The sequence below is a fragment of the Phycodurus eques genome, chromosome 1 (assembly GCF_024500275.1).
Source record: "Phycodurus eques isolate BA_2022a chromosome 1, UOR_Pequ_1.1, whole genome shotgun sequence".
NCBI classification, from domain to species: domain Eukaryota; kingdom Metazoa; phylum Chordata; class Actinopteri; order Syngnathiformes; family Syngnathidae; genus Phycodurus; species Phycodurus eques.
Window position 1 is genome coordinate 12,879,053 of NC_084525.1, and position 13,857 is coordinate 12,892,909.

Genomic DNA, 13,857 nt, shown 5'->3' on the forward strand with positions numbered 1-13,857 from the left:
TGTTCTCAAATTGCCTTAGCTGGTTAAACAAAGGAATAATAATACATTATAGATAGTTCTCTTTTTTTTAGTTGTCACCACTATAAAAAGAAACAACACAAAGCAAATTTGGCATGCCAAAACAATAATAATGTTAAAGATCCTAAATGTGGGAAAAAGGGGTATGATGACCAGTGTAAAAGAAAAAAAAAGAGGTTTTTACCTTCTCCAAGATCCATAATGGCGAGGAAGGCGCTGCAGCTGGCCTCCCCCAACTTATTGGCAGCCACACAGGTGTACAAGCCAGCGTCCCCCGTACGGCAGTCCCGGATCCATAACCCTCCTGGGCCTTGGGCTTCTGTGGGAGGCAGGAGTGTGTCGTTGTGGTACCAGGTGAGCGACGGTCTTGGAAAACCTGCCACTGACATCCTCAGGCGGATATCACAGCCCGTTCCTACCGCAGCCTTGCGGAGTTTCCGAACAAAAACTGGAGGCTTGGGCTCCTGGTTGAGGACAACCTGGTCTTTCAACCTGGTAACTTTGGCCCTGTTGGGAGCGCTGTTCAGACTGGGACTGGATGCTGCATCTTCAGCCATCTTGAATTCCATATAAACACTGTATCAGGCTGAACTTTATATCAGGATGGCACTTGTTGCAGGCCTTATGCCAAATAATACTTCAGCTCCCACACCTTGGGACTCACAGGGCACACCGATGATGACCCAGCAGGAGACTGAAACACATACAGGATAGTATGACCTCACTATAAGGTTCTCTTTATAAGCGGGCCGCTCTGCCGCCATCTTGGTTACATCAGTATGTATCAGCCTCATATTTAAATGAGCAGTGTTCTGAACTTTCAAGGGCATGTACAAGCACTTTCAAGATTAATTTTTAAACTTACAGCTGGAGCAAATTGCACATTTTCATAGGGTAATGTGTGTGTGTGTGTGTGTGTGTGTGTGCATATATGTATATCCTGTACCGAATTACATATATGCATATTCTGTATTGTTTTATGTCTTCATCTAACAAGCAAACTAATCAGTCAGTAATCATTTTGATCGCTTTTAATTATACCGGTACCCAAAACATAGCACTTGAGATTAACAATAAACAGAATTTCATGCACCGAGAAGTGGTAACCCTGAAGGAACACGGAGTGAACAATTTTGCATCTACTAACCTCCAAGCTAGGATTTGTTTGATAAAAATTACTCACAATTAACTCTTATGTCAGAAATAGCCACAAATCACAAATCGACACACCTGACTTTGCCTTGAAAGCCAAGAAGAATTCTTTTGTACATCCCCACAATGCCTGGGTTAAATTAACGAGATCCATGGGGGGAAATAGTACATCTCAGTGTGTCCTTCTGCAGGTGTAAGTCCACCCTGGATCATGAAGCATTAGCCATCACCATGGTCCCTTTTCAAGACTTTGACTCCCCCCTCTGTCCGGTGACAAAGAGGGTGAGAGCGAGATCCTACCTGGAATGTCACCACTTTGTATCTGTTAAAAAGTATCCTTTAAAAACTCTTCAGAACTTTTGAGCATTGATGTTGTCCGCCTTCTATCGTCCTCCTGTCTAAAAGCTCAGCTTTGGAGTGACAGCTGCACGCCCACTGATAGGTCACATTTCTTAGCCCGTCACATTTGACATGCACACAGACATGCTTGCACGCATGCACGAACACACACACACACGCACACACGCACACACCTAAGGTTAAGAGACCTACACTCACTTAAGTAAAGTCATTATCTGGAGAATTATTTACAACCACATCTCAAACATTTAGTAAGTACCTCTAAATAGTCTCAACCACAAGCCCCCCGCTCCTACCCCACTCAACCCCCACCAACAACTCCCTCACACACACAGCCCTTAAGATAATGTTATCAACCTAAATGTGTGTATCAAATGCTATAAATAGACAGACCAAGAATACAGATGGCCGTTTGTACTGCAACTTGACACATTAAAGGAAGAACAATTCAGTGCTGTAACTAACCAACTGTTCAAAAGTAAAGTAATATAATGTAATGTAATCCAAGTACCATAAAATTAAAGTAATCTAATTTGATTACTCTTAATTACTTTTGGATTTCTCCAATACAAAATATGCTAAAAAATAAAAATACAAAAATAAATAAAATTAAAAATCAATACAATATATATGTAGGTCGTCTTTTCGGTCTTATGAATGTTTAAATGTTTAATATGCATGGTTTTGGAATGGGCGGCACGGTGGGCGACTGGTTAGAGCGTCAGCCTCACAGTTCTGAGCACCCGGGTTCAGTCCCCGGCCCCACCTGTGTGGAGTTTGCATGTTCTCCCCGTGCCTGCGTGGGTTTTCTCCGGGCACTCCGGTTTCCTCCCACATCCCAGAAACATGCATTAATTGGAGACTCTAAATTGCCCGTAGGTGTGACTGTGAGTGCTAATGGTTGTCTGTTTCGATGTGCCCTGCGATTGGCTGGCAACCAGTTCAGGGTGTACCCCGCCTCCTGCCCGATGACAGCTGGGATAGGCTCCAGCACGCCCGCAACCCTAGTGAGGAGAAGCGGCTCAGAAAATGGATGGATGGATGGTTTTGGAATGCTGGAAGAACCCGGAGGCTAAGGGTGGACTGGCGTACGGGGAGACTGGGGATATTCCCAGTGGGCCCATGAAAAGAAAGGGGAAAACAAAAAACAGAGGATGCATACAGCTGCCGAGTCATTTGAGTAAGAAAAAAACATTTCCGCAACTTGAATGGGTTTCATCGTGGTCTCTAAACCAATCAGATAGTGAAGAGCGGGGATCCTCCATCTGATTGGCCGTGTGAGTGTCGGTGTGCATATGAAATGCGGACGCTAGCGAACACGAAGCTAGGTTTTCTGACCGCAAGCCAGCAGCTGCAGTGACAGAAAATTGAATGAAGATTGAAATTGAAATTTTTTTTCATGTAAAATATTGTACTTTTTGTTGTACATCACAATGTCAATGTTCATTATTCTTAGAATTAGAATTAAAAGTTAATTGTTCTTAAAAAGGATGTACTTTAATTATTATGCTCTAATATCATTATATCAGGCGGCACGGTGGGCGACTGGTTAGAGCGTCAGCCTCACAGTTCTGAGGACCCGGGTTCAATCCCCGGCCCCGCCTGTGTGGAGTTTGCATGTTCTCCCCGTGCCTGCGTGGGTTTTCTCCGGGCACTGCGGTTTCCTCCCACATCCCAAAAACACGCATTAATTGGAGACTCTAAATTGCCCATAGGCATGACTGTGAGTGCGAATGGTTGTTTGTTTCTATGTGCCCTGCGATTGGCTGGCAACCAGTTCAGGGTGTACCCCGCCTCCTGCCCGATGACAGCTGGGATAGGCTCCAGCACGCCCGCAACCCTAGTGAGGAGAAGCGGCTCAGAAAATGGATGGATGGATGGTTTTGGAATGTTGGAAGAACCCGGAGGCTAAGGGTGGACTGGCGTACGGGGAGACTGGGGATATTCCCAGTGGGCCCATGAAAAGAAAGGGGAAAACAAAAAACAGAGGATGCATACAGCTGCCGAGTCATTTGAGTAAGAAAAAAACATTTCCGCAACTTGAATGGGTTTCATCGTGGTCTCTAAACCAATCAGATAGTGAAGAGCGGGGATCCTCCATCTGATTGGCCGTGTGAGTGTCGGTGTGCATATGAAATGCGGACGCTAGCGAACACGAAGCTAGGTTTTCTGACCGCGAGCCAGCAGCTGCAGTGACAGAAAATTGAATGAAGATTGAAATTGAAATTTTTTTTCATGTAAAATATTGTACTTTTTGTTGTACATCACAATGTCAATGTTCATTATTCTTAGAATTAGAATTAAAAGTTAATTGTTCTTAAAAAGGATGTACTTTAATTATTATGCTCTAATATCATTATATCAGGCGGCACGGTGGGCGACTGGTTAGAGCGTCAGCCTCACAGTTCTGAGGACCCGGGTTCAATCCCCGGCCCCGCCTGTGTGGAGTTTGCATGTTCTCCCCGTGCCTGCGTGGGTTTTCTCCGGGCACTGCGGTTTCCTCCCACATCCCAAAAACACGCATTAATTGGAGACTCTAAATTGCCCATAGGCATGACTGTGAGTACGAATGGTTGTTTGTTTCTATGTGCCCTGCGATTGGCTGGCAACCAGTTCAGGGTGTACCCCGCCTCCTGCCCGATGACAGCTGGGATAGGCTCCAGCACGCCCGCGACCCTAGTGAGGAGAAGCGGCTCAGAAAATGGATGGATGGGTGGATCATTATATCAGTGGCATAAAAACATCAACGATACTGTCATTTGTCGTGATAGTTTTTGGGAAAATATATCAGAATCAGAATCAGAATCATCTTTATTTGCCAAGTATGTCCAAAACACACAAGGAATTTGTCTCCGGTAGTTGGAGCCGCTCTAGTACAACAAACAGTCAATTTACAGAACACTTTGGGGACATAAAGACATTGACAAAAAACAATTGTGCAAAAAGATGCAGAGTCCTCTAGCACTTAGAGCAGTTCGAACGACTAATATTGCAATAGTCCGGTGCAATGACCATTGTGCAAAGGGCGCTGAGACTTCAAGGAGTGTATGCGGTTTAAAGTGACAAGTAGTGCGATCATCTGGGACAATGTCGGTTGTGCAAATGTTACAGATACTCCTCAATCAGTGTGCAAATGGAGCAGATGCTACTCTGGCATGAGTGGCCAGTATATGCAAATAGTGCAGCATGGCGAGACAACTACAGTGAGTGCACAAGTAATAAATAATTGGCCCCACAGAAATGTGACAACGAACTCAAGTCAAAAAATTGCCAGCTTGTTGTAATGGAATTATAGGTTAGGTGTTTAAGAAGGTGATCGCAAGAGGGAAGAAGCTGTTGGAATGTCTACTAGTTCTAGTTAGCGTTGATCGGTAGCGCCTACCTGAGGGAAGGAGCTGGAAGAGCTGGTGACCGGGGTGCAGACGGTCCGAGAGGATTTTGCACGCCCTTGTCTTAGTTCTGGCAGCGTGCAAGTCCTCAATGGTGGGTAGGGGGTTACCGACAATCCTTTCAGCAGTTTTGATTGTCCGTTGCAGTCGGAGCTTGTCCTTTTTTGTAGCAGCACCAAACCAGACTGTGATGGAAGAACACAGGACCGATTCGATGACCGCTGTGTAGAACTGTCTCAGCAGCTCCGGTGGCAGGCCGTGCTTTCTCAGAAGCCGCAGGAAGTACATCCTCTGCTGGGCCTTTTTGAGGACGGAGTTGATGTTGTTCGCCCACTTCAGGTCCTGAGAGATTGTAATTCCCAGGAACTTGAAGGTCTCGACGGTTGACACAAGGCAGCTGGACAACGTGAGGGGCAGCTGTGGCGAAGGATGCCTCCTGAAGTCCACGATCATCTCTACCGTCTTGAGCGTGTTCAGCTCCAGGTTGTGTCGCCCGCACCACAGCTCCAGCCGCTCCGCTTCCTGTCGATATGCAGACTCGTCACCGTCCTTGATGAGGCCGATGACAGTGGTGTCATCTGCAAACTTCAGGAGCTTGACAGTCGGGTTCGCTGAGGTGCAGTCGTTCGTGTAGAGAGAGAAGAGCAGCGGAGAGAGGACACAACCTTGGGGCGCCCCAGTGCTGATGCTGCGTGTGGATGAGGTTGCCTCCCCCAGCCTGACCTGCTGTGTCCTGCCCGTCAGAAAGCTGTAAATCCACTGGCAGATGGCAGGTGAGACGCTGAGCTGGAGAAGCTTGGTTGAAAGGAGTTCAGGGATTATCGTCCTAAAATATTTGATATCATGACAGGCCTAAACACATATCATATATTGAGAGAGAACAAGAGCAATGGATAACACAAAATATTGGACAAATAGTATAAAAAGTAGCGTAACACCTGTAATAAAAATATGCAATATAAATGGACAGCGAAGCAACAACCGTGGTATAGCATAGGATTACTGTATCTGTATTCTCTGATGATACATTGCAAAGACTCATTGTTCCCAGGTTGGGACTCATTGTGTAAAATGTAAAATTGTGTAAAATGATCTATTGTCCTTACTCTGTTCCTTTTGTCTTTGTTTGTAGTTTTAGTTTGAGGTTTTTGAGGTTATTAACTACTCCGTGAATTATGGTCCAAAAGAGCATGCATCAAATTATTAATTTTTTTAATGTATTTTTCATCCATCCATCCATCCATTTTCTGAGCCGGTTCTCCTCACTTGGGTCGCGGGAGTGCTGGAGCATATCCCAGCTATCATCGGGCAGGAGGCGGGGTACACCCTGAACTGGTTGCCAGCCAATCGCAGGGCACATAGAAACAAACAACCATTCGCACTCACATTCACACCTACGGGCAATTTAGAGTTGTCAATTCACCAACCAGGCATGTTTTTGAGATGTGGGAGGAAACCGGAGTGCCCGAAGAAAACCCACGCAGGCACGGGGAGAACATGCAAATTCCACATAGGCGGGGCCGGGGATTGAAGCCCGGTCCTCAGAACTGTGAGGCAGACGCTCCAACCAGATCGTCCACCATGCCGCCTTAATGTATTTTTATTATTTTTTTTTTAAATCATCGGGTTACATGAAATTTGTGTTCCCGGCTAGCTCGCTCCCCACGCTGCGCATGAACTGGGCCAGTCTGTCCATGACTCCTGGGGCACTTTCCCCCCCCCCCCCCCCCCCCCCCAGTCCGCCCCTGGCCGGAGCACCTGAAATTCAAATCCAAAACCTAAGAACTGAAGCAGATGGATGTATAGATAGTTTAATTTATTCATCACGTGAAGGAAATTAGATTTACTAACGTCATGACCACGTAATTTTGAAACAATGATGTCATGATCGCGGAAAAGCTGTTTTATTCCTGGTGACAAGTTTAGCAGATAATATATGATCAAAACAGTCGACAGTTAGGGTGATCACGTGACCATGTCCATTCTCTTCGATTCGCTTTTAAGATGGCCGCGTACATCCATGGGCCTGTGTATTTTTCCTGTTGCCCAACAAAAAAACTATATATGCATTCCATTGATGCCCTGCAAATGGCTGGCGACCAGTTCAGGGTGTACCCCGCCTCTCACCCAGAAACAGTACGCTCGCAACCCTAGTGAGGATAAGCATTACGAAAAATGGATGATGGATGTATTCCATTGTGACCATTTATCCCACTTGTTGCTCTGCTAAACTCCTGAAAAGGTTGCCCAGCCCACTAGTTTGAAAGCAAGTGAGGGCTCAAATCAACAACCAGCCTCTCTCTAGCCGCATTAAAAATTTAATCGTGAAATAATCCAGTTTTTAATAAATGTTATTTTTCTGTACTGGATTACAATAAAAAATAAATCTATTCTGAATACGTAATGCTGGTACATGTATTCACTTACTCCCCAAGCTTGTATATTTACTGTACAGTGGGAACATTTGCATTTATTCTCAGCACAGTGTATCCTCGGGATGCATTTATGGTGGACGCTTATTGTAGGGATACAGGAGGGCTGTGGGGAACAACATAGAAGTGCTGAGAAATCTCAGATATTTGGATGAAACAGGACAAAAAAGGATGCATGCTGCCTTACAGTTTGCAGGAGCATAACCATTGAGAGAGTTGCAGTTGTTGGTTTCAGTGCCCTCTAGGGGCCACCACTTGATTGGGTCAGCTAAGGCGTCTTCAGGTTTAACGCTTTATACAGACAGCATACACATATAAACAAAGTTTTATCCTCCCTGGAAGCCATAATAAAGACCACAGTCACACCAATGACACTAAACAACAATACATCTCTCTGTCCATATGAAAAGGCACATGTCAATTGAATATTGAATCAAATGAAGAAGTGGTGCCCTAAAACCTTGGCTGTATTTTCCAAAAATACAATTTTTCCTTTACCTAAGAGTGTACATATTTTATTCATATTTTTTCAGTCATCAACTGAGGCCACACCCATTTTGTGTAACAGCTCATCTATGTCAACATTCGAATACTGTCTATCTCAATTTCAGCCTATACATACATACATACATACATACATACAGAGTACTATTGACTGGATACCTTATACATAAATAAAAAATACAGTTCCCTTATTCAAGTACCAGCGACACATGTGGTTAACACATCTATCAGAAATAATGAATTTCCAAAGCCATAGAAAAAGGCAATTAAAACTCACAAATTGTATGCAAGTGAACAGGTCGAACACCAATTTCTATCCTTCCTGTGCTCTCAAAATATCTTGGGGAACAAAAACATTTGCAAAACAACTTTTTTATTACCTAGAACAGTGATTTCCAACCTGCATGGAGCCAAGGCACATATTTTACAATTGAAAAATAACAAACACCAACAAACAAAAATGTCACAAAAAGTGGATACATTAATTACTGCATGTACCTCCTGCCATCTAATAGAAGAGCATTTATTTGTTCTGTCTGTCACTATGCCTCACTGGCATAAATAGATGAACAAAGATACATTATTTCTTGCAAATAAATTATTTTTTGAGCAATTAAGTCAAATTTGATAATTTCCCACAGCACACTAATGTGCCATGGCACACTGGTTGGGAATCGCTGACGTAGAAAGCAAGCATCTACTACATCCCAAACAGTTTTGGTTCAGGATACTCAATTAGTTGACTTTTATCTGAGAAAAACAGTAAGAGTCATTAGATTAGGGAAATGTAGCAGAAGTGTTCTTAAAAATCATTTGGTAGTATTAATCAGAATATTATTCTAAACAAGGCAAAGCGTGTAATTTCTCAGATAAGACAATTGCTTACTTTGAGCAGAGAGAGAAATGGGTTAGATTATATTCCACCATCAACTATGCAGACTTGCCGAATGAGAATTCCACAAGGCTCAATTATGGGTCATTTACTATTTAGTTTATATATTAATACTTTACCTGACAGCTGCAAAAGCGCTCATTGCCAAATATATGGATGACACCATTGTTTATGTATCTGCAAACCCTCCTCAAAACACATTAGAAATACTGTCAAAAGAATTGGCTGGTATGTCACAGTAACTTGACAGTAATCATCTGACTGAATCAAAAGAAAACTATAAGAAAATGAATTATAATTTTTAGTTGTCATTTTACACTTTCAATTCAAATTTGATCAACATGTGATGAGGTTATGCAAAACTGTCAAAACTGATTATAACTGATTCTGCTTTATTAGATAGATACTGTATAGACATAACCCTTAAAGCAGTAGAACAGTTTATGCATGCTATGATAGTTTCCGATTTGTCGTACTTTGTAACTTTTTGGGCCCAAACCTTTTGGACCCGTTTCTTCACTTCCTTACCACACTCACCATTGCTCTGGACTGTTGACCCCAAGTATTTAAAGTCCTCCACCCTTGATATCTCTTCTCCCTGTACCCACACTCTTCCCCCACCACCCCTCTCATTCATGCACATATATTCTGTTTTACTTCGGCTAATCTTCATTCTTCTGCTTTCCAGTGCATGCCTCCATCTTTCTAAATGTTTCTCCACCTGCTCCCTGCTTTCACTGCAGAGCACAATGTCATCTGCAAGCATCATGGTCCACGGGGATTCCAGTCTAACTCATCTGTCAGCCTATCCATCACCACTGCAAACAGGAAGGGGCTCAGGGCTGAGCCCTAATGCAGTCTCACCTGCACCTTAAACTCCTCTGTCACACCGACAGCACACCTCACCATTGTTGTGTATTATTCTAACATACTCCTCTGCCATTGCAGACTTCCGTATGCAGTACCACAGTTCCTCTCTGGGTACTCTGTCATAGGCTTTCTCTTGATCCACAAAGACACAATGTAGCTCCTTCTGACCTTCTCTGTACTTTTCCATCAACATCCTCAAGGCAAATAATGCATCTGTGGTACTCTTTCTAGGCATGAAACCACACTGTTCCTCGCAAATACTCACTTCTGTCCTGAGTCTAGCCTCCACTACTCTTTCCCATAACTTCATTGTGTGGCTCATCAACTTTATTCCTCTATAGTTCCCAAAGCTCTGCACATCACCCTTGTTCTTAAAAATGGGCACCAGCACACTTTTCCTCCATTCCTCAGGCATCTTCTCACCCACTAGAATTCTATTGAACAAGCTGGTCAAAAACTCCACAGCCACCTCTCCTAGATGCTTCCATACCTCCACAGGAATGTCATCAGGAGCAACTGCCTTTCCATTTTTCATCTTCTTTAATGCCTTTCTAACTTCCCCCTTACTAATCATTCCCACTTCCACCACACTTGCCTCTTCTACTCTCCCTTCTCTCTCATTTTCCTCATTCATCAACTCCTCAAAGTATTATTTCCATCTATCTAGCACACTACTGGCACCAGTCAACATATTTCCATCCCAATCCTTAATCACTCTAACCTGCTGCACATCCTTCCCATCTTTATCCCTCTGTCTGGCCAACTTGTATAGATCCTTTTCTCCTTCTTTCGTGTCCAACCTGGCATACATGTCATCATATGCCTCTTGTTTGGCCTTTGCCCTACGTCACATCTCAATGTATTCCTTTCGTCTCTCCTCGGTCCTCTCAGTGTCCCATTTGTTCTTAGCTAACCTCTTTCCTTGGATGATTTCCTGTACTGTGACGTTCCACCACCAAGTCTCCTTCTCTCCTTTCCTGCCTGTTTCTCTGATCACCTTGGCTGTAGTGGTCCAGTCTTCTGGAAGTTCCTCCTGTCCACCGAGAGCCTTTCTCACTTCTTCCCGAAAAGCCACACAACACTCTTCCTTTCTCAGCTTCCACCACATGGTTCTCTGCTCTGCCTTTGTTTTCTTAATCTTCCTCCCCAACACCACAGTCATCTTTCACACCACCATCCTATGCTATCTAGCCACACTCTCCCCTATCACTATTTTACAGTCAGTAACCTCCTTCAGATTACATCGTCTGCACAAGATGTAACCCACCTGCGTGCTTCTACCTTCTCTTGTAGGTCACCCTATGTTACTGCGTCTTCTGGGGGGAAAGAAACTGTTCACGACAGCCATTTCCATCCTTTTTCCAAAGTCTACCACCATCTGTCCCTCCAAGTTCCTTTCCTGGATGCCGTACTTACCGATCACTTCTTCATTACCCCTGTTTCCTTCACCCACATGTCCATTACAATCTGCACCAATCACGAGTCTCTCTCTGTCTGGGATGCTCAAAATTACTTTGTCTAGCTCCTTTCAGAGTTTCTCTTTCACCTCTTGGTCACATCCGACCTGTGGCGCATAGCCGCTAGTCACATTATATATAACACCCTCAATTTCAAGTTTCAGCCTCATCACTCGATCTAATACTCTTTTCACCTCCAAGACATTCTTCGCTAACTCTTCCTTTAAAATAACCCCTACTCCATTTCTCTTCCCATAATTTAAACCCTGCTCCTAAACTTCTAGAATTACTGCCTTTCCACCTGGTCTCCTCGACACACAATATAGCAACCTTTCTCCTAATCATCATGTCAACCAACTCCTGAGATTTTCCTGTCATAGTCCCAACATTCAAAGTCCCCACATTCAATTCTAGGCTCTGTGCTTTCGTCTTCTCTTTCTGCCTAAGAACCCACTTTCCACCTCTCCTTTGTCTTCGACACACAGTAGCTGAATTTCCACCGGTGCCCTGCAGGTTAACCCTGCCGGGGTGGAAGGTTGTTAACCCGGGCCACAAGCGATCCTATATGGAATTCTTTAGATGAACGCTTATATTTGTTTGGCAAAGTTTTAAGCCGGATGCCTTCCTGACGCAACCCTCTCCATTTATCCGGGCTTGGGACCGGCCTACAGTTTGTACTGTATTTTATTTAATTTCATGTTCATGCCAAGTATTTTTTGTTCCTGTTAAATTTGTAGTTTGTTATCTTTCTGGGTGTGTAGCGCTTGGGCCCTTGGGGTAAATTAATATTGATACACAATCTTCCTAGAGATCACTTGGGGTGATCTCTGCAAATTAAGCTATGGGAAACATTGAGGCAACATTGCAGACTCATTGACCATTGTTGTTGTTGTTGTTTTTCATTTTAAAATGATGATTTCATGCATGGCGGCGCGGTGGAACGGTGGCACGGTGGGCGACTGGTTAGAGCGTCAGCCTCACAGTTCTGAGGACCCGGGTTCAATCCCCGGCCCCGCCTGTGTGGAGTTTGCATGTTCTCCCCGTGCCTGCATGGCTTTTCTCCGGGCACTCCGGTTTCCTCCCACATCCCCAAAACATGCATGAATTGGAGACTCTAAATTGCCCGTAGGCATGACTGTGAGTGCGAATGGTTGTTTGTTTCCATGTGCCCTGGGATTGGCTGGCAAACTGCCCGATGACAGCTGGGATAGGCTCCAGCACGTACGCGATTCTAGTGAGGAGAAGCGGCTCAGAAAATGGATGAATGGATTTCATGCATGTTCATTCCCATCCCCTAGCCTCCCCCAACAAGTAACCATTACACCTAAACAGAAGAGGTGCATCATCTCCAATGTTCACTGCATAAGAAAAAGGTTTATAATAATTTCAAAAAGGGAGTATGGAACTCATTGTTTTTATTTTGTGTAATTTTCCAATGCTCATAAAAAAACGTTTGAATAAGTAGTTTTATAATGTGAGAGACTAATAGTTACAATTTGCAAGTATTGATGCTGTACACACACGCACACACACACACACACACACACAATATAATGTGTCTGTGTGCGTGCGCGAATGTGTACTGTATCAATATTTAGAGCAACTGTGAAAATCAGTCTCTAACATCATAAATGTACCAGTACTTCTGTTTAGTCGTTAAAATTATATATATTTTTGTGCCAATGGCAAATTTAGGTATGTGTAAGTGTTCCACAGAGGGTTCTTAACCCTTGCGTGCTGTTCGTCCCAAATTTGACCCATTTTGACATTTAACAGCAGTAAAGACAACCCTAAATGTTGTCCTTTCACCCTGAAAATTGACCAGATCTTCTCCCCCGCAAAAGCTGCACGTGTCAATTGACACGTCAAGACTACACAGAACGCTTCTGTTTCCGGTCCCAGCTGGCTCGAACGCTTCTGTTTCCGGTCCGGCGGGCTGGCTAATGGCAGCAGAGCTCAAAGAACGAAATAATTTCTGAACTGATTTTTACAGTTGATCTAAATATATACATATACATACATATATATATATATATATATATATATATATATATATGCACGCCACCACAGCCGGTCCGTGAGAAAAAATGCCGACTCCCAACCGGTCCACGGTGCAAAGAAGGTTGGGGAACACTGGTGTAAAGCATAAAAAAAAATAAAAAAATTCCTGGAACATTCATTTGGGATCAATCACTCATTTATTAATGTCAGACAGACTATAAATGCATTTTGAATAAATCTTTAGTTTATATTTGATACACAATTATTGTGAGGATATTGCTGGCATTGATCATAATTTACTTGGAAAAGAAGAAAACCCAGAGAATTCTTCTTGAAAAGTGTGGGACTAACAACAGTCAATAAACTGGCCCGGTGTTCATCAAGATGTTTTTGGTGTCATTTTTGGGAGGTTTAAATATGCAGTGGTTTACATTGTCTCGGAACATTTTTGGTGACAACTGTACATGAACAGGAACAGCACCACAAAAACCTCAAATTTCAGACTTTTGAATTAATAGCAGGTGTGCATATGAAACAGTGCCTTGAATAGTAGATATTTGCTTTATATTTTCATACTCTAAAATTCAAAAATTCAAACACAAAGATAAAAGTGAAATATTTAAATCACTGGCAATGCTCCCAATGCCCTGCTCATTTCATGTTTGCACAAGTCTGAATAAAAAGCCATCAGTTGTCAGGGGTACTCACATTAATCTGCCAAGATGCTCCATGTAAAGTTGACTGTCATTGCCTGTAAGTATTTCATTATAAGCTGCAAGTCA

At 43.4% G+C, this 13,857-nt stretch overlaps 1 protein-coding gene across 1 annotated transcript in view; it reads right to left on the reverse strand.

Annotated features, from left to right (window-relative positions):
• spega (striated muscle enriched protein kinase a) overlaps positions 1-1,551 on the reverse strand; it is a 57,390-nt gene extending 55,839 nt beyond the window's left edge. The window contains 2 exon segments of the mRNA XM_061677978.1: positions 203-712; positions 1,471-1,551. Of these exon segments, the coding sequence (XP_061533962.1) occupies positions 203-587 (385 nt within the window). The 5' untranslated portion in view covers positions 588-712; positions 1,471-1,551.
• Between the last annotated feature and the right edge of the window lie 12,306 nt (positions 1,552-13,857).